At 38.8% G+C, this 25,214-nt stretch overlaps 3 protein-coding genes across 6 annotated transcripts in view; 1 reads left to right on the plus strand and 2 right to left on the minus strand.

Annotated features, from left to right (window-relative positions):
- Positions 1-14,706, plus strand: part of fgf6a (fibroblast growth factor 6a) — a 36,543-nt gene extending 21,837 nt beyond the window's left edge. The window contains exons 5-6 of one of the 3 annotated variants that reach the window (XR_009063352.1): positions 50-8,302; positions 9,066-14,705. The gene's annotated coding sequence lies outside the window, so the exon portion shown is untranslated. Of the gene's footprint in view, positions 1-49 lie in introns of all 3 variants that reach the window. The other 2 variants (XR_009063353.1, XR_009063351.1) reach the window with 2 other exon arrangements.
- Positions 392-7,358, minus strand: tigara (TP53 induced glycolysis regulatory phosphatase a). Its single transcript, XM_057837902.1, has 6 exons — positions 7,209-7,358; positions 4,681-4,718; positions 4,462-4,583; positions 4,292-4,369; positions 4,086-4,196; positions 392-2,322 (listed from the first exon to the last, which is right to left on the minus strand). Exons 1-6 carry the CDS (start codon positions 7,280-7,282, stop codon positions 1,978-1,980), a joined length of 768 nt encoding a protein of 255 aa, XP_057693885.1. The 5' UTR covers positions 7,283-7,358; the 3' UTR covers positions 392-1,977.
- Positions 14,707-18,583: 3,877 nt separating the features above from the next.
- Positions 18,584-25,214, minus strand: part of ccnd2a (cyclin D2, a) — a 118,894-nt gene continuing 112,263 nt past the window's right edge. For both annotated transcript variants that reach the window (XM_057835656.1, XM_057835655.1), the window contains exon 5: positions 18,584-21,999. In XM_057835656.1, the coding sequence (XP_057691639.1) occupies positions 21,829-21,999 (171 nt within the window). In that variant the 3' untranslated portion in view covers positions 18,584-21,828. The remainder of the gene's footprint in view (positions 22,000-25,214) is intronic.

Consider the following 25,214-nt stretch of genomic DNA (forward strand, 5'->3'; position numbering starts at 1 on the left):
CGAACTCACTTTCATTTAGAAGATTTGATTCTGCTCAAATTTCTTGCAGTTGTGCCATCAGTCTCGCAAAAGCACTTGTTGGCCCCTTTGGGGAGGCGAGCTAGAAGGAGTGAGGAGGTGAACCCATCCGACCCGTTACGATCTGAGTCGGTTCCCTCTCATTCAGTAATGGACCGTAAAGATTCGGAGCACGGGCAGCCAGAGCCGGAACCAGATCAGACAGGAGCAGTGTCGAAAGAGACCATCTCCTCCTGTGATGACCCTCTAAAGGTGTTGCACGCCAACGGGCCGGTGAGTCCGGTCAAGGCTAACATAGCGGAACAAGACTGACCTTGTAAACGGGGAAAGAATGTGCTCTAGAACATTTGTGGTCAAGTATCAGGAGTGATAGACTCTTGTCAAAACTATTGTTCATGTCGTAAATAATGGAATAATCCGTTGCATGGATAAAAGTTCCAAATCTTTTAGTCTAGTAGGCCTATTGTTTTTTTTTTTTTGTTTGTTTGTTTTTGTTTTTTTTAAACTCTTTCAGTGAAAGTGAGGTACAAATGAATGAACTCCAATGCAAATTTGGAGATCCAACATTATCATTTACCGGTAATTATTATTTTTTTTAATGTATACCGGGTACTAGAATGATGAGGTACGGCCATTGAATGACAGCATTGGATCTCTTTTGCATTCAGTCAGAACAAGAGGAAGGGAGATGAGAAAATGGTGATGCTCTGTATATCTGGCAGTTGAAATGTTGCTGCCGCTCATCAATGTTTCAAGAGTGCCACAAAGATCTCTCTTTTGATCATTTAGATTCAAAGATAGAAATGATGACGCGGCTGATTAGACCATCAGAAGAGTTGTAGTTCATCAGAACCACGCTCATCGCGTGACAATATATCAAGCCAAGACAACCCATCATCCTTTGATGGGTGCTTGCTGTTAACACACCGATAATTTTTTGTAAATAAATTTTTGAAACAAAAGTATTTCTATTGTTTCATTTTTTTTATTAGTAGGAAGGCACCTTTCAGATGTTACTAAAACTATCAAAAAAATTAAGCGTTGTGTTGCAAATATTATGCCTATAGGTTTTTCTCCATTTCATTCCAGAGTTCTTGGCTAGAAGAACTAAACAAGACAACCCTTTGACATCTATTAAAAAAAAAAAAAAAAAAAAAAAAAAGTTTCATTCAGCACGTAGTTGTCCTTTAACCTCCTTTCGTCAGTTAAACTTTAAACCTGAGCGAAGATGTGGTAATGTTTGTCTTGCGGATTGAAAATCCATCTTTATTAGCAATTGTTTATTTTAAAAAATTGTTGGCTAAAAAAAAAAAAAAAATTAAATCAGTTTAAATCTACAGTATCTGGATCAGACAGTGCGCATGCTGCCATTCACGTCAGGTGCCAGACACCAAGCCATACATTAAGGTATATTTATTCATTAAGCGGCAGATGATGGATGTAACTTATTCAAGAGGAAGAGAGTCTCATTTCACAATGACATTTGCGGTATGAATTATGGTGCTTATACATGTCAAGTGCTGTGGATGATCATGTTTCAGTGCCACTGATGTCATTAATGTCCATACTGCATTAAATGGTTAAGATAACTGCCAACCCTCCCAGTCAAAAGGGATGAGCCATAACGGTATTACTAAATTGTAATTTTCACACCATGTATCAATTTAGTGTCAAGATATCATGTGACTATTTATAGAGTGCTGTCCAAAAGATATATGCATAAAAGGGCATTTATATTATGCTGTCAATATTTGAGTTGGAGAAAAAAATAGGTCAGTAGTAGTTTTTGTGAATATAAGATTTTTTTGTTCAAAATTTTTGAATGCGAGTACATATTGGCATTGTGTTCAGATTTCAGTTGCCATCTTGACACCCAGACTCAAGCAATGACAGCATAATATAATTACAAATGCATAGTCATTCATGTCTTTGACCGTGTTCTTACGCCATAGCCATCGACTATATTTGCACATGATCTCCTCTGTTGACAAACAAGCACCGAATACTTAACACTTTAAAAGTCTGGTCGGCCTCTTTGGTCAAGGTGAGCACAAAGCGACTGACACCCGCGTTAGGACTCAGAGAGAACATGCCTGCTCTGCTACAGCCCTCGGGCACAGGGCACATTAAATCGTCCACCAAGTAACGCATGGTCACACACAAGTAGGCCCCGTGGGTGACCACCAAGGCGTGGACTGGAAGCTCGTCCGCTGAAGAACGCTCGTCTTGGCCTCTCTCCGGCCAGTGTTCGCATCCGACTTGTTGGACCATTTTGAGCCAAAAATCTTTGACGCGCTGCTTGACCTGAAGACAGTAAACGCCCGCTTGTCAATTTGTGTGGAATCCTGATGCAACAACAGGCAACTATGAATCAGACAGGTGCTGATTATAAGCCTCCAATCTATCTTTGGCTGCCGTACTCATCATCGTTATGTGCTGTCTCATGCTGGAATGGAGCCGATTCAACTCTGGAAACTAGAGGAGACACATTTCTGGAATAGAACCATGCCTGAATACAAGTCAGTGATGACTTTTTAATCAGAGCCACTCTAAACAGTAAGGAGGATGTACTTTGATGTCATCTAGGCATGAGGATGTACAGAACCCCTGCATTTCCAAGCTCTTTATGTTTGTCCTTATATGTGCCGCCCTCTAGTGGCCTGCTTTTCCCACAAGTGTAATTTCATCGCTTGAGCAGGGCAGAGCAAAAAGACAGGTCACTATTTTGTAATTGTATGTGTAATAAGTTAAGAGTTAGTATCATGTTAAAAAATAATAAAGACTGTGTGAATAAGAGGGGTAAATATTTAGACTATTTAAGACTCTGCAAATCAATAAAATATGGCCACAAAATACACACTTTTTTTACTATAAGGATGCCCATTTACAAAATGATTCTTATCCTGAGCTAGAAAATGTAAAATGTTAAGTATAAGAACCATATTTAAGAATTTTGATTGATTAAAGATCAAGGTTGTTTCCAGTAGAATGCTTAATTTTACTGATCCTTTTGACTTTTTTTTTTACACAATAAAACTCAAAAGCAGGAGGATAGGGATACAAAAATAAAGTAAAACCGTCATTTAAACTGGAATTTTGTGCAAACTGCGTATTAAATACAATACATACCACAGGTGGTTATTAACGCCTTATATTTATTGTTACATTTACTTGAGTAACTTTTTGAGAAAAATGTACCTCTAAGAATAGTTTTACTAAGCCATAATTTTTTACTTTTACATGAGTAGATTTGTGAAGAAAAAAACCCAACTCTTACTCCGCTACTTTGGGCTACACAAGAGTTGTTACATTTTTGCTCTTTATTCTTCATATTAGATTTAAACTCTCTTCCAGTTTTTATTTGGCACCGATTGACAGCGGAAAACAGGAAATGAGCCTTTTAATTTAATAATTGAAAATGTTTTCTTCACTGGACGGCACTCATGCTCTTTCAACAAATGATGCTTCATTTATGTATTTTTTTTCGCTTGTCGAAATTCATTTATTTTTTTTGTTTCTCTGGCTTAATGTGGTTATGAAAGTGGTTATAGTACAGTATAACAATAACAGTTCAAATAGATTAAGTGCTAAGAAAAAATATATACCTTTATTTAGAAGGAAAAAAATCTATTGTAAGCAGTTACTCGTTACTTGAGTATTTTTTTCACCGCTTTTTTTTTTTTTTTACTTGTACCTAAGCACATTTTTGGATGACTAATTTTACCTTTACTTGAGTAATATTATTTTGAAGTAACGCTACTCCTACTTGAGTAAATTTTTTTGGGCTACTCTACATACTTCTGATACATAAAGAATAACTAGTCTTAATTTTTTCCCTACTATCACAATGAATCAATCGAGAATTAACAACTGTTTTGATTTTGTGAGCATATGCATTTTACAAATCAAATTAGACGACTTGTATGATACAATTTTGACAGATATCAAAGATTTGTTGCATGATATAAAGAATACATTACTTCATTCACACTATGTTGAGATTTTATGAGCAATCTGAAGCCAAATTATTATTTTGTATATAGAGTGTTCTAAAGTTGAATTATTACCTGCTCTGGAGTTTCTCCTTGCGGAGGAGTGAAGACAGCCAATGACTGACCAGCGGCCTTGGCCATATCTTTTGCATCTTGTAATCGCTTCCCCTCGGCTATCCCAAAGCTCTAAAAACAACAAAAAGCAAGGGGTCATTTTACATGATTTTTCCAAAAATGAGATACCTTGTGCATGTGTATTAGAGACGATTTGTTCGACTGACCTTCTCCTTAAGTAGAGGGTCACAGATCAGCTGTAGACCAGCACAACTACTATTGTGCTTCACAATGGTTTCAGCAGTCTAGAAAAGAACCATAATTATCCACCTGTCCTTTTTCGATTCTGCTTGTTCTATTCAAACCTTCAACCTCTCCTTAACATAAAACACCCAACCTGTCGCGCTCTCAGCATGTCACTGACAAACAGGTTGGAGAACTTGACATCTTTCAGGTAGCGACCTGCTGCCTCAGCCTGTTGCAGTCCAACCTCAGACAGTGGGCAGTCTATGGCCTGGCCTGTATTCAAAATTAATGAAACACGATGAAATGTCTCGAAAGAAGACAAAGAAGCTTCCTTCACAATGGTTTATTATATAATTACATGACACCATACCTTGTAGCAGGCCTTCTTTATTGTACTGGGTTTCTCCACTGTAAAAAAATAAAATTATTTCAACTAACATATCCACACAGGAAAAGTAAAACACGTGCGAAAGACAGCAGTCTTGTATATGTGTATGTATATATATATATTTTTGGCGAGGGGGTCACATACAAATTATTTAAAGCAATGCAAGGGCGTAGGTTTGCATAGGGACGGTATGGACATAAAACACGCAACTTTTCAGGATGCTCAAATTGTCCCCACAAACTTTTAATCAACCTTATTTGCATTATATAATGTGTTGAGTTAAAGAGGTCATTTAGATTGACTTCCCATATGTTGTAATGATAGAATTGACCCTACCATTATTAAATGATTTATTTTCATTATGTTCAGACTTACATTTACTCCTTTTTCACTGACTGAATGAGCCGCTCCATTTTTTTCCCTCAAACGCACATTTGATTGGCTGATGGACCCCCCCCCCCCCCCCACACACACACACACACATGGACACTCTCACAGTTCAGGATTACATTGCATGTCGACATGCCTTCCTCTGCCCGCTTTGAAGAGGAGGGTATTAGAAGTTTTTTTTTCGGCCAGCAGCCACTGTAAGTAATAGAGTTGGCATTACCATTACGATATACTGTGTGAACCTGCAAACTTGAGTAGGAAGCTGCTTAAGTACTGTAGAAGTGTCTTCCTATATGTGTTTTCCACTATGTTAACGATAATTAAACTGTGAGAACTATAGTAAACTCTGCAGCTGTTAGAAACGTGGTAAACCAAGGTTTACCCCCTTCTCCCCACTTTTCATTTCATTTTACTTATGTGGTCTTAAAGCAGTAGTCCAAAGGAGCTTTCATTTTTTGTTGAGTTCGGCTGTGCTTGTGGACAAAGAGTAGTGTTTATCCTGACGGAAGGCTCCATTTTTATTTATTTTTGTTATTCCATGACTAACAACTTTTTTGGGGTTATATTTAATTTATTTAGACAGACAATTTTGAGTGGTAATAAGAATTTTTTTTTTTTTTTTTTTCACATGGGTTATATTTAATTTATTTAGACAGACAATTTTGAGCGGTAATAAGATCCCCCCCCCCCCCCCCCCCCACATTCCTGGATACTTAAGAGATGATTAACAAGCTTGTATTTCTCGTGTATGTTAATATAATTTGTGTTCAAATAATGCAATTTAAATTTGCTAATAAAATCCAGACATTTGTTCTGGAAGTTTTCAAAATAGTGTCTTTTGTAGTTTTTGAAAACAAAGGGTAAAATCGAATGGTGTATCACCTGAACCAATACATATGCACTGCAAAACCCACATCCTTAAAACTGAGGCGAAAAAAAAAAAAAAAAAATCTTAAATTCCTTTGTTTTCAGTGTAAATCTACTAGAAATAAAATTATCTGCCAGTGCTTCAGGTAAATTTTACTAGCTGAAAATAACAGACTTATTTGAAACAAACAGTTTGTATATTTCATCTTTAAAAATGGTCAGAAATGTTCTTAATTCAAGAAGTGTTCTAAACATTATTCGAAAGCATTTTTTTCATGATTTAGGTGAAAAATGACCGACTTTTAGATGTATGGGCTTAATAAGAACAAATGGTAATATATACTAAAAGAAAGTGGAAGAATCTGACGCATTTATCTGTTAACTAGCCTTTAAAACTCAAAACCAGATGAAACAAATTATTCGACTAGATTTGAGAAAAATTAACAGATTAAGACGTTATACTGTAAAATTTGTAGTGAAAAAGTTAGTACAAGTCGGTACAGATATATTTTGCATTAATGGTTTAGCCCACAGGTGTCAAACCGATTCCAGAAAGGGCCAAGTGACTCCATACAAGTGGGTGCTGGATTTCGTTTCAACCGATTCCGCGCAGAGAATTTAACCAATGAACTTTCTGCTGAAACAAGCAGCACCTGACAATGATTAACTGATTACACATGTAAAAGATCTAATTTGTACAAAGGTATCCCCTTCATTGGTTGGAAAGCAAACCTGCACCCTCTTAGTCCTTTCTGGAATCAGTTTGACACCTGTGTTTAGGTTCTTATTGGTGGGAAATGTCGCCCTGGCCGCCGTTCATCCAATCTGTTGGGTCTTATTAATGTCCTGTCCCCAGCAAAAAGTGTACAAGTAGCTTATGCTGTTATATCGTCCTTACCAATATTGAGACCAAACCTACCTCCTTGAAGCAACGTGTTAACTTCAACTAACTGCTTCCACCAGCTTTTAAACCACAGTCGTCTATTTAAAGTGGAAGTGGATACTGCAATCACTTGCGAGGACCGGGTCGGTTAATTTATTACCCCCTCTGCTGGCCACTTTGATAAACTACATGCAGTGCATACATGCCATAAAGTCAAGCTATATTCTTTACTACAGCGTGGCGATTCAAACACAAGTGTGTCGCGATATCATATAAGTCCACGCCAGTGGAAGATTTGTCAGCTAGCGCATAGCTAAGTCAACAGCGAAGCAAATACACAGCCACGAGTAGCAGCTTTTGCTGTACTTACTGTCGAACAAATGTCAGCCCGAACGTTAACACCTCCATTTCCTGGATCGTCACAATGCGCGCTGCTGCCCGCATGTGTCAGGAGCTGCTTCTTATGACGGAAGAAACATGTCGAGTGTTAAAATAAATAAATAAAATAATTTAAAAAAAAAAAAAAAAAAAAAAAAAAAAAAAAAAAAAAAAAAGGGGCGACTGTACTTCCTGGTCAGAGCCGTATAAAGAGAGAGTTGCCACTCTCTCTGATGTCGCCGCAGGTGGTCACGTGGTTCCTGTAGGGTGTGGGTAGTTCCAAGCACAAGCAGCGCTGTAGTGGTTTTCAATGGAACTGACAGCGGTAATTGCAACATTTATGCGAAAATCGATAAAATCGCGTATCTAAGTACTAGTTTGATTATGTCATTGCATTATAACATATGGCGGAACTTGAAGTTCCGCTCTGAGACCCCCAATTTGGCCAAATTTCACAATTGTCCGATATGCATGTGTAATACATCACTGGAAAGCTAAAATCTCAATTTTCTGGGGGAAGAAAAAATTTGGACAGGAGGGCAATTAAAATAAAAATAAATGTTTTTTTAAACAGCAAAACCCTATCTGGAGGTGAGAGCACACGAGAGCAGAATTGCAGACGCCATGACATTAACGAGATATTTTTGCATACTTACCTTGTTTCGATCCAAAAACTCCATGTCGCATGTATCACCGAGTGTCAAGAGACAGCTGTGAATGGCCGAAGCTGGATTTTTGGGAGATTTTATGGGTGAAACATGGTAATATAACAAGGGTCGCCATGCAGAAATCGCAGACATTAGAGTGGTCGAGATTTTCATTTTCATATATTTACCTTTTTAACCCTGTAGAGGCCAGCGTTGTAGAATTACAACATTTTTATTTTTTTGTAAAGAAGGGTTAAAATGTTTTTTTTTTTCTTTTTTCATTAGTATAATCATTGGGTCCTACCGTTCAGTCTCACAATAGGTCTGGATAGGAAATTTGTAAATAAGCCCTGCCCACAGTTCCAGGACTTTCAGAATCTGCAGAACTTTGGCTGTGCAACAACACTTTGGTTTCTTGGACTGGATTTATCAGATTTAAGTAAGTATAATGCCTTTAATATCTTTTTTTGGTAATCATTACACTTACCAGACCATGTACATATGCAATTATTGTGAAATACATTCATCAAATGTAAATTAGAGCATCTTGTATATATGTTGTAATCTTACAACTGTGGCCCTTGGGTAGTCAAAATGGCCATGGTGTAGGTTTACAAGTTACCTGGCTAAGTGTAGCCTAAATAGACATTTTGACAGGGACCTTCTATTTTTCACAATATATTTTAAAATTACACACATCTTTTACACTTTCCAGATATATTGTACTGTATTATATAGGCTTTATATTTATTTTAAATTTCCAAACCAGTGCTATTTGGAACCCACTGTACAAGAAGCTGTATTACCGAAATATATTGCAATAGCATACCTCTTTCTACTGCTTATAATTGTAATCACGTACAATAGTTCAGTTTCTCATTCTGATTGTATATATGTGCCTATTATGTTGGCTCGATTCATAGCCTAAGCAGTTAGATCTGGGGGGATGCAGAAGGGTGCCTGTTGCATTGTTCCAAGAAAAGGTGACAACGTTCGGAAATGCATTCCCATTGCAGAAATGATCATCTTTGTAGAAATGCAACATGCCATCCTTTTGGGATGATGGTTTCACATTCTTGAACATTGTCACCTGATAATCAGAGCACAATAGGTTGGCCAGACAGTATTGTTTGACTAGTGAGATGTGTAAATAGGTTACTTTGTCCCCCGCCCATGCATGTACCAATGTTATTTCCATTTAGTTTTTGTCATTTCAGAATGTCTTCAGCAAGGAGAAAAACCTTCTACACTGCGCAGGAGGTCATCGACGCTGTCCAAAATGAAGAGAGTGATGTGGACATAGACTTTGATGAAGCTCATGAAGAGTCAGATGACGAAACCCACGAAGAAGTGGACAAAGGAAACCACCCACCCACTGACTGCCCAGCCAATGAGGGCATTGGGCCCCAACCAGCCAAACATGCCATGCCCCTAGACAGATATCGCCGGCAGAAAAAAGTTTTCATCAGCTGTGATTTGGATATTTCTGGCCCACCGCTCACAAAAGATGTTCATTCCCTCGACACACCATTGGAATGCTTCCGATAATTTGTGTCTGAAGACATGATTGAGTCACTCACAATAAACACAAATGAGTATAGCCTTCAAACACATGGAAGACCCATAAACACCAACAAAGAAGAAATAGAACGAATGATGGGCATGTATCTTAAGATGGGCCTGGTACAAATGGCTGGAGTGCGAATGTACTGGGAGACAAACGGCTTGCACCTGTTGCTGATGTGATGTTTCTAAATAAATATGCTATTTGTAAAAATATGACTCCTGTTGAAATTATTATTAATATTATGTACTGTTCTGGGGCTATGTAACAAGCAATCAACCAGTGCGAATTAACCCATAGTTTTTTTTTTTTTTTTACTGAGATATAAACATTTGTATCTTTCTGATTTGACACTGAGTACAACTAGGGTTAGAGTCAGGAAATCCTGCTACCCCATTTAGCCAGCGTTGTAAGATTACAACGTTCTCATAAAACTTTATGAAACCATTTTTTTTTGCAAACACTTCATTTTCATTTTCAAAGGCCTCCTACAACACCATATAAGTGATTGAATTTTTAAAAAAAAAAAGTTTTTCTATGTCTGGCCACTACATGGTTAAACTTTTTTGTTTTTTTCTTTGTTTGGATCGATTGGATCGATTATTTATTATCTAACATATCGGAAAAATGTGACAGTAACCAAAAAATACAATTTAGAGCTAGTTATGAGGTATATATCCGTGACTTTTTTACAGATGCCATTTTTTTCATTGTGACGTAATTTGTCTAAAAGTAGAAAATATGCGCGTGAATAGATTCTTTTTTTTTTTTTAAACAAAATATTACACATCAATTAATGATTCTAAGCTAAAAAATAACAGGCATTTTGAATAATAAATAGAATTACCCTTGTTTTCATGGCTGGGCTGAAACAAAAACAGTTGCGCGACGTCTGCAAATGGCGGTTTTCAGGGTAAAACGGGCAAATTAAAAATAGTTCGGGGGCTTAATCCGCCATGAATCTGCTATGACAGCATATAGACATATTGTTCAACCAAACACAAGTTGTTTTGGCTTAAAATACAGCAGTTTCTTTTAAAGAGAAGTGCAAGAGCAGAAACTTTTCAGTTTTGTCTGTGTTTTCCGCCATATATTTTAATGCTAGTTTTACATTTGAAGAGGTAAGGCGACAACTAAAAACTATGTAAACTATTACGCAGAAGCAGGGGTGCCGTATAGGGGTGAAAAGTGATACTGATTCTAAGGGCCTATGCCCTAATGGGGGCCCACAAAGAAAATTAGAACATTAGGTAATTGTTTGCAAATTTAAATATTAATCATCATAATTTTATTAGGAATAAAACGAAGGGTTTCTTTTTCTTGTTTTGTTTTTGGCAAAAAGTAATGACCCAGAGAGCATATGTATTCCCATCCCCCCGTAGTTTCATTAAATGGTTTGGTCCGCCCTTCCTTCGATCAGACCAGGAGCAGTGGTGAGCATTTACACCAGTAAATGACTCAATGAGCGACATTTCCCTATTCAAAAACATGAATTTCAAATACGGATGGCATTTTTTGGTATCCTACAAATGTTAGTTGGTGTGAAAATGTTCTTTTTTAAAATCGGCTTGAATGCATTTTGTCAAGAATTTATTGAATTTAGTTTGTCATCAATTGAATATAGTTTGTTAACAAGGGACATCGCTTCGGAGCTGTAGCCTACTGTGGAGATCGCGAGTTTACAGATGAGGCTAAGCCTACTCCATAATGAAATACTGTAATTGTTTGCTAGCTAGTGTTTGCTCCACTTTTAGCTTACATTTAATCTGTACAGCAGGCAAACCGTTAGCAATCTCGTCATACTAAAACAGTTGTAATGTATACTGTATAATGTAATGTATACTGTAGTAAGTTAAAACAAAACATTACATTTACATTAATTCATTTAATTACATTAAGTCATTCATTATGGTATTTACTTTGAGACTATTTCTAATAAAAATATATTTAGATTGTAAAAGATGGCCTTCAGTACATTTCTTATATATGATATCAGTCTATTCATTATTGCTCCATATACTATATGTTTAGATAGGTATATTTTCCTCTTAAATTAATGCAGAAAATGCACAAATTAGTGTGTGAAGATTCACCAGAATGCAGAAAATTACGAAGTTGATACTCTAAATGTGTGTGTGTTCCCCGGCACTGTTGGTGGGGCCCAAAGTGATATCTTTTCATGGGGCTCAAAATCCCTGGCAGCGCCCCTGCGCAGAAGGGAACTTTCCCATGTGGAGTGAGTTTCATGTTTGTCTTAGCATTAGCACGGGAAGTCGACTTTTACATTAAAATGCAAAATGATTTTGGTTTTTCTTTTTTCACAACAAGAATACGGTTTTTCCAGAGAATGTCTAGATTTCCTTAATTCACCTACCTGTGGTAATATATACACCATGTATAACATATTTTTTTTCCCAAGTTCTAAATGGCACATCCTAGTTTGTTTTGTCGATTTGACATATAAAAACACTTTTCTTTCCCAAAAAGTTTGAGGTCACGACTTTTAAATTCTATTTTCCACTTTTCTTTAGTCTTGTAATTTCTAATGCTTATATATGTGTGTGTGTGTGTATGTACATATTCCTTCTTATTTTATAGGCAGTTTGACCTGAAACACAAAGAAATTACATTTAACAAATATTTCCCGCTTTAACTCAAATTTTGAATATAGCCTATAATTTTAGCAAAACCAAACCTGTACCTTTTTAGAGGCATTTTTCATTTAGTTTGGACCCAAGCAACCCAAATAAAATGATTACATAACAGGAACAAAGTTTTATTATTTTCTGTAACATGGTGTAATGTATAAAAATAACAATTTATTACCCTTTGATAAAGAAAATCATATTTTTTATTGAACAATTGGTGAAATTGGTGTCATGGTTCATTGTTTACACCTAACATTTTATAGCGCAGTGGCCTGTGATGGTTGGTTGTGCAGCATGGTTTCCCCAAAGAACAAGAGCAGCAGAAATGGCAATTGTCAGCTGTCAAAACATCAAATAAAAGGCCTTTTTAATATGTTTTTTGCTGTTTGAAAAAGTGGGCTTCGTGCCCACAGCCAGCAGGCACCAGAAGCAGATCCCAACAGAAGCGTATCATGAAAATGTGACCTAAAAAAATATTAAATTTGTTTTCCATTATACATTTCTGTCTATTATTTGTTGATATCACTTTACAATCTATACACATCTCTTAAATATGTCAAACATTTTGGTGTAAAGAATACAGGTTGTCATGCATTGACTAGGCACTCTTCCATGAGGGTGATACCTTAGTTCAAAGCTTTCAAAATCGAGTTAATAAGCACATGAAAGCCAGTTGTCAACCAATACTCACAAATATAGATGAGTGTGAATATCACAAAAGGCCCCTGAAAGAGATGACAATTTAAAAGAGGTAGCGACTTAATGAATTTATCCCTGGCGAGACATTCCCAATTAGCAGAGTCAGCTTACAAAGTAGGAGAAAATCGCTTGTCACTAAGATAAAATATATGTATAATTACGCCACGCACATACAAATAAAGCTCAACATATACATCATGAAGCGCCTTACTGTTGAAAATTCAAAAGGGACCATTTTTATCATCAACTTACCTCCGAATATACTTGACAGCCAGCCATTCGTATGAATGCAGTCCGCCCTCGTCGAAGCCATGTTTGGAACTACCCGAGGCTCCACTTCCCGGAAAACCCGGAAGTAAAATCATGACAATCCCTATGGAAGTGTTGCGAACCTTTTTATAGACCCCACTCACCAACGTCACACAATGATGTGTCGCTGTTTCCGGCCACCATATTGTCCGTCATTTTTTATCCGTATTCTCAATGGTTTCAATTTGTCGTGCAATTCATAGTGCAATTCCTTGAAAGCCCCGGTGCTTTCAGACGCTGTAAACTCATTGGATGCGTTGCATAAAAGGCGTTATGTGGAAAAGCTGCAGTCTATCCATTCGCCAGATCCATATTTGATGCCTAAATCGATATTTTTCGACCCGCTGTCTTCGCTGTCTCTGCCTGACATCTGCTACCCTGATATCTACAACTATCTTGTCCACAGAAACTCAGCCTATTCTCACGAAACTTTGAAAAACTTTAAGAGCAGCACTCTAAGCAACACTACCCTGTGTGACCCTTTACTTTCAATTTTCTTAAATGGCGACAATCAATAAAAAAAAAAGTTGACTGCGATGGCCGACGCTGCAAGGATAGGTGGATATGGGACTATTTCTTCAATACAATACACAACAACTGTGTCTGCCTCATTTGCAAGGGGACAGTCGCTGTTTTCAAAGACACGCTGACATGTACGACATTACAAGGAAGATACACAGCGAGAAATTATAGCAACTTGAAGCTAGTTTAATTTCACAGCAGCAGTATTCGCAAGAGCCCGAGTGTCGAAAGAGAACGCCACAAAGGCGAGATTGTTGAAATGATGAAAAAATAATAATAATAATAAAGCAAATGTGACACACAGAAGGGCTTGCTAAAAATTGTTTAAATATATTGTTCTACGTAAATCAGCCAAGGTAGCCCCCCACGTTTTTACCACACCAAATCTGGCCCGCTTTGCAAAAGGTTTGGACACCCCTGTTTAACTGATGATCCGTAGACGAGGCCAGCTTCTTTCACTTGGTACCAGCTAAATATTATTCAAAATGTAATGATGGCGGAAGAAATAAGCATCTTGAATTTGAAACTGTATGTTGTCGGCGATTAGTCTCGCAATGATCTTAATTGTGGTTGTCAGCCCCAAACCCTCTAAATATATATTAAATGCATCTTACCAGGTATAAAATGACTACTACATAATCTGTGCTGATCGTTTGGTGCCCAGTTTTCTCGTCGAATTGCAGCAGTCCATCTTGCTCTCCTCTCTGGGTCTCTCGGAATACGGTAAAACTTCAAGACTCTCGTCTATCTTCTCTGTTACTGCAACCAACCGCCACACACGCCTTCACCATTTTGATTATTAATGTTAACGAGCAGAAAAACACACCATAATAGGAGGAATTTACATAGAGGTAATGCATAAACACGACGAGCTGACGGACAATATGGCGCGGAGGGATATGGCCCTGTTCATGGTAACCCAAAGTTCTAAGCTAATTTCGGTATTACGTACGCACGACACTTTTGGATGGTCCCCTCTGCAAATTATACGGTAAATTATTATTACTCCTTTTACATTCATAAGACTAAACAGCAGGGGTGAAAGTGGTTGGAATTTCTTGCCGGAACTCCCCGACATGAAGGTCGCCATGGAGCCAGAAATTTTATTTATTTATTAATTTTTGGGTGTTGGTGGTGTGTGTGTGTGTGTGTGTGGGGGGGGGGGGGGTCAAAACTACTGAAATGCAAAGAAAACTGTTTTGGTTGCACACATACAAAAATTGATTTTCATTCAAAATTGTATTGTAATTGTATTTCAATGATTTGCAAAATAAAACTAAAACAGCTACAGCATAACCCCAACTTCTATCTCCTAATTTTTATTTTCCCTCATTTCCTCACATACTGAAGATAATGTAAACATTTACTTTTTGTTGTGTTTTGTAAACATAAAGACATAAGTAACATGTACATTCAGAAAAATAAGTACATAAATGGAATATATATTTTGAAGATCAAGCAAATATTGACTTTTTTAAATCATAATGAAACAAATAAGTAGCCAACATAAATGATTAAATATAAGTCCAAAGTGCACATTGACAGCTAAGATGTTCTGAACCTCCCCAACAGAACAAATAAAACTAAATATGATTGATAAACCTCCTTAACTCTTTTCTTGCTCTTAAAGATTTGATCCATTTTCTTTTGCATTGTCCCCCTTTTTTTGGGCTGCTTTAGAAAACATGCAAATTTGAACCAATCAGAGCTAACTATCTCTGGTGATCACATGTCAGTATGTCAGCCAATTGAACGGATAAATGAGTCCAGGTGTTTTGCTTTGCTGCGTGCATTCGCACATTGACGTGACTCGTCATCGTCAGACTCAGATAACTACAGCAGCTGGGGAAACCTCCATGCCGTCCGTGGAATAAAATCAATAATAAATAACGGTGGAAATTGATTACGCTACACAAGCACTTTATTATGCTTGCTGTTAACACTTGTGTATGTAAATCTGATGTTGGTAGACTGTCTTCTTCTTGGATCTGAAATGCATGTGTGGCAGCTTTGTGTATATTTTTTTAATATGGCGTTTTGACAGTTGCTGTCATATTTTCCGAATCAAACCATCTTATACCGGAACTGCGTTCCGGCCCTGAATCTTATACCGGAACTGCGTTCCTGACTGTTCTGGCCCACTTTCACCCCTGCTAAACAGATAGGGTGAAAGGCAGTCAGGGCTACATTTCTTTCTAATAAGAACCGAATTAATTGATAGTCTTGATATTTGATGCAAAATGAATTTGTATTAACCTATACTAACTTTCACTCTGCAAATTTACAGTATAACGTCTTAATCTGATCATTTTTCTTAAATGTAGTCGAATAATTTTCATCTTAAATTTTAAAGGCTGGTTAACAGATTAATGCGTCAGATTCTCCCACTTACTTTTAGTGAATATTACCATTTGTTCTTAGTAAACCTATACATCTAAAAGTCGGACATTTTTCACCTAAATCAAGAAAAAGATGCTTTCAAATAATGTTTAGAACAAAATCTGTTCTTGAATCAAGAACATTTTTTTTCTTTTTTTTCTTCTTTAACATGTCCTGTTCAGCTGCTTGACACAGAATGGAGATCTGAGTGTCCGATTGGTCAAAACAGTTTTAATATATCACATGGGAGTATGACATACTCCCATTGTGATCATTCAACGAACCTCACATGTCCACTTTTCACGTCGTGTCCTGGTCATTCGGCCAGGTTTTATAGATTCATGAAAATGTCCGGTTTTTCACGGGACCAATTTGAAGAGAATCCCTCCACCCGCTTGGGGGCAGCGCCTGCCTACGTTGACTTGGCTCCTACTCGTAGGGAGGGAAGGAGTAGTTCTAAGAGATGTTTATGCTACCGGCATCCCCATGGGGCCGCTATCCTTTACCAACATGACTGGCATTACAAATGTAGCGCAGAAGAAGAAATTGGGCCAAGCAAAAAAGCGGGAGGAAAGCAGGTGTTGAAGTTGCATGGGTCCCACGCTGGTTCTGTTTTGTTCATAAAAAGTCCACTGAAAAAGCCATCCGACCCGTCCATGAGTTTTATACACTTCGCCATCCACTCGCGGGAAGAACCGGATCTTTAAGTTTATCTTCTATTAATGTTGATCATGCGACTTCTGTTCTCTATTGGGTTATATGTGTACACAGAGATACAGTATATTGTATTGGTGTTGTAGTAATTCTGTGTTCGTGTATTTGGTTGAATGTTAGTACAGTATTATACACTAAGTAGCTGTGTTTATTATGCCTCAGGGTTCCGTCATCTATGTTAATAAAAGGAAAATCCAAATTGACACGGAGGAGTATTTCTTCACAATTGGCATGTGTTGAAATTGGCGGACACTTTGCACATACGATACTGTGCTGCCTGTGAAGTGGTCCCAGAGAGCCTTCCTAGTTGTTAAGTTTTTTACGATCAATACGTATACTGTATAATCCAAATGCTCATGTACCCAAAAGAGTAATTAAGTCGAAAATACCTTTATTCTAATTTGGATACAAATTTGCGCATGCGTGCACGGTCACAGACTGTACAAATACATACATTTCCATGGGTCTGCATTATATTATTATTTTTTTAAATCATTTTTTGTGTGTTTTTATTGTGTATTTTTTTAGGAAGGATAAAGCCTGTTGAGTAACCTGTAACCTGTTAAGTAAAAAAAATATTGCCATACAACAGACTTCACTAAATCCGGACCTCGGTGCCACTTTTCCTGTCGTGTTTTCCATGTCTCCCTCCTCCAACACACCTGAATCAAAATAATCGGGATCATTATCAGGCTTCTGGAGAGGATGCTGATGATATAATCATTTGATTCAGGTGTGTTAGGGGAGAGAGCCGTGGAAAACAACAGGAAAAGTGGCACCGAGGTCCGGATTTAGTGAACCCTGCCATACAGTATCTACTACATGGCAATATATATATATTTGTAAATAAAACTGAATTTTTCTATCCAGACGGAGGAGGCACATTTTAAATGTATTAAAGTGATATAGGCACCTTTGAGTGAACTTCGAGTAAAATTCAAGTATCTCGAGGCCGGGCTGAGTGTCCTCTTTTTTGGAAATCAAAATATGGTCACCCTAATGTAGAATAAAGGGGAATAATGTAAAGACTCTTGTGTAGCCCAAAGTAGAGGAGTAAAAGTAGCATTTTTTTCTTCACAAATCTACTCCAGTAAAAGTGTGGCTTAGTAAAACTACTCTTAGAAGTACATTTTTCTCAAAATGTTACTCAATTAAGTGTAACTGAGTACACGTAACGCATTACTACCCTACTCTGCATCTAATCATAAGCAAAAGACATTGCTGTTAAAAAAACAAACAAAACAAAATGAAAAAAAATGACTGGAGACAAAATGGCAGACAAGAGCCAGCGTCGTAAAGTTAAAATCACATAAGACAGGTACGTCGTAAGCCGGGGACTATCTGTACCGTAATTTGGATCGGACGACCGTTACGGTCAATGGAACCCATGAGTTGACTCATTGGCTACCATTGGCAACAATGTCAGTTACATTGAATGAGCTAAGGATTTATGTATGAAGTTTGACTGTTTTAAGAACTTTACAAATATTGAATTCATATTAAATACTTAAATTAAGTTTTTGTTTCAAATATTTCATATAAAATGATTACATTAGCATCATTAACAATACCTTACATAATTGCTAATTTGGCTATGCGAAATCATAAGTTTCTATTGAGGTGAGAGCCATCTTTTTGGACTGTTTTCAATCTCGTCATTGAAGGCTAATTGATTTGATAGACGACCAATAATCGAGTTTGACGGGGAGTGTTGACATGGATAATTACCTGCCATCGCTCCCAGTCAAAATGGATTGGACATCCATTCCTGTCAGTGAGCTCAGGTTATTTTGCAGCACTGGCTGGACACTGCAGCAAACACAAACACGGGAAAATAATCTTTGGAAAAGGGAAGCTAGGCAAGAAAAAGAGCAGTGCGCTGATATGGTGTCACACCCTTTAAAGCAGAAGTTTATTGAACAGAGGTTGTGCAACAGACATTTGAGGTACAAGATATGGGTTCTAGTGAGGGGGAGGGGCAACTCAAAGGAAAATGTGCTTCATTCAAACTTCCAGATATCACAGTGTTTATAAGTCAAAATGACATGTAATTCACCATGATCATTCTATGGCAGTTAAAATGGCCCACGCGCACACACATGCATCCACGCACATGATCTCAGATCAAAATATGTCGCTCCCACATTGGGAATCCATATTGGTGGACATTCGGGGTGATTGGGACTAAATAAAGCAACAAGTGTACTTTGGCCATCATAGGAATGCTATTTCGTCGCCTCTATCACCCGCAACATGTCAGATGTAGCACCAACATGAGCAAAACTATAGAACCCCCCGCACCCCCCTCCAGTAAGTCCAAGTGGAAGCCAAACAGCGGCGTATCCACAAAACGCTAATTTGTTTGTTTACTATTCTAGTCCAGGCTCCCTAACTGCAGAGGTATCGATGATGGGTTAATTTGTTTTCTTTTTTGTATGTAGCCAGGAATCCTGAGGTATAAGACATATACCACTGATGCAGAATGTGACTGCAGAAAAAGAGCAAAATAAATTCAAAAAAGGGGGGAAAGGAGACACGCTATCTAAGCAAAATGTCAAACTGTACAAAGAACATTTCCAGTCCAATACTCATTTCATGTTCTTCTATCACCTTCTACTTCGTTTTTCTGAATTTATCTCTTAAGCAGTAAAATAATTATATTATAATACAAATGTTTATAAAATAGCAGCACACTCAAGTGACACATCACAACTCTGTAATGTTATTTTGTATAAATGAAACAAATTCATAGCTTTTAGCAGCGCAAAAAGACAACAATAACTCAATAAAAATATTGACTTTTTTTTTCTTGATGTCTTCACACCTCCTCTGTCCTCTCTTCACTTTGGAATACAGTATCTCTAAATCTTAGAAAAAAAAAAAAAAACCCTTTTGTGGGTCTGGTCACCCCATAAAATATATCAAACACAAATTGAAAGTGTGGTCTCAATATATAACACACGCAACAAGACATTGCAGGAAAGACGTCTTTAAGTTTGGGTGAGAGCTTACATCCGGCGGAGGCAAAACGAAAGGGGGCAATAATCAAAAATGGGATGTTTTGGCAAATCACCTTGCCAAAATTCAAACTTCCCCACATTTTCTTCAGTCCGTCAACCAGCAATGTCGTTCATGGAAGAAAACAAAAAAAAAAACTCGCGCACACGTGAAAGTCCAAAAACATAACGGTGGTGTTCCTGCCTGATGAACCCCCCTCGTCGATTATTCGAAGCAGCAAAGCTCAAAGAGGGCCGAACGACACGACCTACGTTGCCGTGCATTTCTGCAATTTCAAGCCAGCACCATTAAAAGTGAGCAGCCACTAAAACACGTCACTTGTGGTGGTTTGGAAACCAAAACAAAACAACAACAAAAAAACTCATTGGCCTCTGAAGAACATGTGCAAATATTGGATGTTACGACCACCCGAGCGCCGCCCCGTGTCACATGACTGTGGCTGTGATGCAGATAAATAGAAATATTCAAGTACACACGCACACACAATTCTTGACAGTGTAAAGGAAAGCTACCAATGAGGGAACTTGTGTGTCTTGGCCTTTTGTTTTTTGTTCCTTGGAAATGGACAGGCTCCTCGGATCGAGTTGGTCTTTGCTTAAATAGGAATGTTCGTTTTGATTGGAATGTCCTGTTCTGTGGGACTCTTGCTTGACATTGGGGGGTGATTGGGAAACCAGCCCTACAAAGTAAACCAAAGGCGAAAAAAAAAAATCTAATCCAAAGAAATAGCCAGCCAGCCACCTCCAAATGACCACCGATTCAGTTTGCCGTCTCTCCTGGGAGCATGTTCTCAAAGTGCTTTGCCATTGAAATCGTAATGTGAGCCTGAGTGGGGCTCGACGACATCTTGTACTCCTCCAAACAGCAACAACAACAACAACAAAAGGAAATTCATCCTCGTGTGATCTGGCAGTTCCACCTAAATGGCAACAAGTACATTTTTAAATTCAACTCATTTAACTGTGTTCTAGTCCAATTTGACTCCCGCCATATCATTCTGCTTTCCAGCCTCTCCATTCTTTTTCATTCATCCATCCAAACTTTCCCGCACCCTGTCGCCTCCCTTTTGAAGAGAACAGCGGTCCCCCAACCTTGGACTAAAGACCTAACATTGTAACACCACGTGACAGCATGTGGTCACATATCATGAACAGAATGGCAGTAAGTGTGAGGCTGAGGTTATTGGAGACTCCCTTCCTTCGCTCGCGCACACTCTTCTCATTCATAGTCCACGCAGCACTTTATTGCTGGCCAACAACAGAGCAAGATACACTGCAAATGAATGAAGGCAGTGACACAGCATACATAGACGCTCCGTTATACTGATAGACAAAGTACGGACGTAACCTCAGCCTGCTCCATCGTCTCGGAACATTGTAAGTGCCTTGCGCCTTAGAATGTTTACTGCCAATTTAGATACAGGATTCCATTCAGACTGCACGCACACACACACATACACACACACTGAATCCACTAACTGACCCAGATGTACAAGCAGCCTGACAAAGGAGCTTATTGATCTTGACTACCCAAAATATGTCAAATAATAATATTACGACTAATAATAATTACTAGGACTAATAGTGATGATGATGATTTAAAAGATCTGGTCTCTCGTCAACTGATCTCAAGGCTTCCTCTCCACAACTCACTGATGGTCAGAAAATAACGTGAATACATATCAAAATAGAGAGCGAGGAGAGAGAAAAAAAAAAAACTAAGCCCAAACTTTGACCCCACAACTTTGCATTTTTCTGCCAACCAGCTCTGGTTACAGTATAACTTAATGGTCATTCTATACAATCAAAGGCAGAATGCAAATATGATTGGTTTCCCTTCTGTGTATCCAAGGCACCACGGAGCATCTTTGTGCCCCGAATCTGTCGCTTTTCGATCCCCCCAAAAATTTGTGGGCAGGCGTTTCATGTCTTGAAGAACAGAAAAAAAAATCTACAAAAAACTAGCAAGCATTGTTCTTTTTCTTTTAAAGGGCTTGTGTTTTTAGCATTTTGTATTTTTGTTCTTTTTTTCTGCTTTTAAGAAATTTTTTTTTTTTCATGATTCATATTTTTCATTGTTGTAAATCCTGCGTGCCGAGGCCCTCTCGCCGCTTCACAAGTTGATGTCACGGACGTCTGTCGGGGTGGACGACTGATCCAGCTCGTCCAGGCCTTTGCCGCTCTGGCCTCGCTGGTTCTGCTGCTGTTGTTGCTGCTTGCGACCCTCGCGCAGGCTGCTCTCTAACACACGCTCGATCTGCTCCTGGCATTCTTTGAGAACATCCTGCAATATGACCAGACAGACGCACACATTTATTGTTAGGTTACATTAAGGGAGCATTCCATGACATGATTAAAAGGGGACAGACAACACGTTTCTCATGTGCATCACAGCAGAACAATTCTTTTTTTGTAAATTGAAAAAAAAAATGCTTCAACAACAACAAAAACCAGAATTTCTTTTTTCCGATGTGTAATGGTGGAGAAAAACAGATGAAACTCAGTATTTACAGGAAGTGGCCACACTTTGTGCCTGCAGAATCTTAATCAATGCCGGTACTACATTATTTAATCAGATAAGGGTATTCGAGATCGCTTGCCTTTCCTTGTTACATCGGTAATACCCATTGTCCCATGCACCTACTGGACTGTCTCAGAAAATTAGAATACACAATATTCTAATTTTCTGAGACAGTCCTGTATATTGTTCTATGTAAAGGACGTCAGCCAAGGTCGGCCCCCCACATTTTTACCACGCCAAATCTGGTCCCCTTTGCAAAAAGTTTGGACACCCCTGCTTTAAATGGTGGATTAATGTACAGGACTGTCTCAGAAAATTAGAATATTGTGTATTCTAATTTTCTGAGACAGTCCAGTATGTTCATGACTTATGTGACAGGATATGGATGACTTCACACAATGGCTGCGTTCGCAAGCAGTGTCATTCTTTGTGTTTTCACATTATTTTATCCATTATCAAAGGTCTAAGAAATTTTCCATTTGCCTACTTAAATACTTTGGGCAACCCTCTTTCACATCAAGGTCATTTGTGGAAGATGTTATTTCACATTGTACATGTACACTTGGACATACTACTGAATCAAACTTTGATGTTATTTCTTGAAGTGGAACTTGTTATTTGGTGTACAATAGTTTGAAAAGCACTGTTCTAAAAATCTAAATATGAATCCACACATTCCAAAAAGTAAAGATTCGTGAAAATGATTTATTGTTCCAGTGTTGCCAAGGGAGAAAATTGGCCTCCACAGCTATCGTTGTCGTTGCGAATAACAAGAATTTGGGGTGGGGGGGCTTCATGCCAGACATTTAAATGACCACCGACTTCCCAGCAGCAACTCCCACTTATCGAGAGACTGACACGATGCAGATCCTGAGGCTACCCCAGCCCACCGGGGTTGTGCTACCCAAAAAATATCACGCTAACCCCCCCCCCCCCACACACACACACACACACGCACCTGTGCCTGTCTTCCCCAACCACCCATCCAACTATATCATCAGCCGTTCCTAAGTGCTGAGAAAACAGAGGCAGCCTTGACGACGTCGTCTGAAAACACAGGTAGTACCGAAGCTATGTTAATTACATCTACCTCCTGCGGGAGCACAAAGGTGGTGCCTTTTTAACGAGAGCCAGTCCTTGCGCCCGCCCGCCCGCGGGGGATCCGCGGGAGACCCTGCCGGCTCGCCTTTCACCATCAAAGGCACTCAGGCAATGTGAGAACCCACCTGGGAGAGGAGCCTCTCAACAGCACTGAGCCCTCATATCCGTCTGGGAAGGCCGGTCCACAGTGGGGGGAGCGACTAACTGTGGAGAGTTGACTGTCCGATAGATTGTTAGCAGAAGAATCTCACAGATGTTGTTTGGCACAGCCGCGGGAACATTTGTTTGCAATTGAGTAAGCTAATGGAGAACACTGCTTTCTAGTGGTGTGAAGCCATAACACCCTAAAGTTGTACCTATATTGGAGTGATGGCTTCAAGTGTTGCAAAATCTGTAGCTAATTTAAACCTGAAAAGCCAGTGTTCTAGTTCCAAATGTGGTTGGGCCAGAAGAGTTCTCTTCAGGAGCTGCGCACGGCTCACTGACGAAAGGTCACTGTGTCAAAGGTCAAGCAGCAGCATAAATTACAGCCTAAAACATGCGTGAAACAGTTTCCGAATTGTAGTCCTTCCTCCCTCTTGAAGTCAAGGCGCCACAGCTAAATCTTATTTTGTGGTGAGAATCCCAAAATATGGATTTGATTGGAATGGGTCACATATGGAGGTAAAACGAGCGTCCATCCTCTGAGACGACCACTAACACGGTTGTGTGCACCCACCAATACGTGCCTCAATGGTCATAAAAGCTGAATTCCCGTGAGAACATTAAGCAAAGCTCCAAACACGTAAAGAAACCGCCTGTGTTTCACCACAAGAATGCGCGCCTTCACTTCTAATAAGACGCTCTCACACTCTCTGTAGCGCGTTAGAGCAGCAAATACAACCACTCGCCAAGTCTTCTAGATTTTATTTGAACAAGTTTAATGATTTCAGCGTGTGACTACTGGAAACACTGGGAGTATTTTCAGGGAAGCCCGAGCTGCTCGGCCATAGACGACGATCGTGCCCATTATCGAAGCATGTGATGCTCTCGCAGACCTGCCATGTTGGAAGAGTCCTTCCACCTCAAACATTCATCAGACAGCAATAATCTGTCTGTGTGACAAGGCACGCGGATTACTCCCGGGTGGCCTTTGTGACACCAGCAGCAGGGGGGAAGTTGTGCAGACAGACAAAACCAAAAGGAAGAAATGTGCGAAGCCGTGGAATGCGTTTCAAGTGCCGACTGTACCGCATGAGACTGGATGCGACGTACTGACTCTCAAGAATCTTCCAGAAAGAGGCTGACAGTGGAAATCCCAACTATAGAAAATGCCTTCATTCTTTTATTGGTGGCTCAGCTCGCGCACGGAAATAAACACATTTGACTTGCTGCGGGGACGGCCATTCTGCAGCTCATAGGAAAGCAGCTCCAGCTTCACTGTCACAAAAACATTTGAAAACAAGAGTGGAAAGGGATATATTGTTTTGGTGACGTCTAGAGACTGTTTTTTTGAGCAATCATAGTGTTATTTTCACAGGCTGAGGTGCACCTAAGTATGTTTCATTACATTTCATTACAACTTTTGGTCACTATTAGACTTTACAGTATGTATTTGCTACATTGTTAGCTTGTATCTATATTTTTTGCAACCCTCCAATTCTTGACAATACTTTTGAGTGAAAAATCGCACAGTATAAATTTAGAAATTACATTAATGATATTTATGACTGACATTTGGACTCTGAACTTGTCATTTCTTTGACCTTAGGCCTTCTAATATATGGTTGTCTTTCTTCATACGTTCCTATTAGCTATCCGTCACAGGGAGAGCAGCTTGGGAACACCAGGTAAGTGCGTGTGTGTGTGTGCCCATACAGTAACACACATTTTTCTAG

This window comes from Corythoichthys intestinalis, chromosome 5, assembly GCF_030265065.1.
Source record: "Corythoichthys intestinalis isolate RoL2023-P3 chromosome 5, ASM3026506v1, whole genome shotgun sequence".
In the NCBI taxonomy this organism is placed as follows: Eukaryota; Metazoa; Chordata; class Actinopteri; order Syngnathiformes; family Syngnathidae; genus Corythoichthys; species Corythoichthys intestinalis.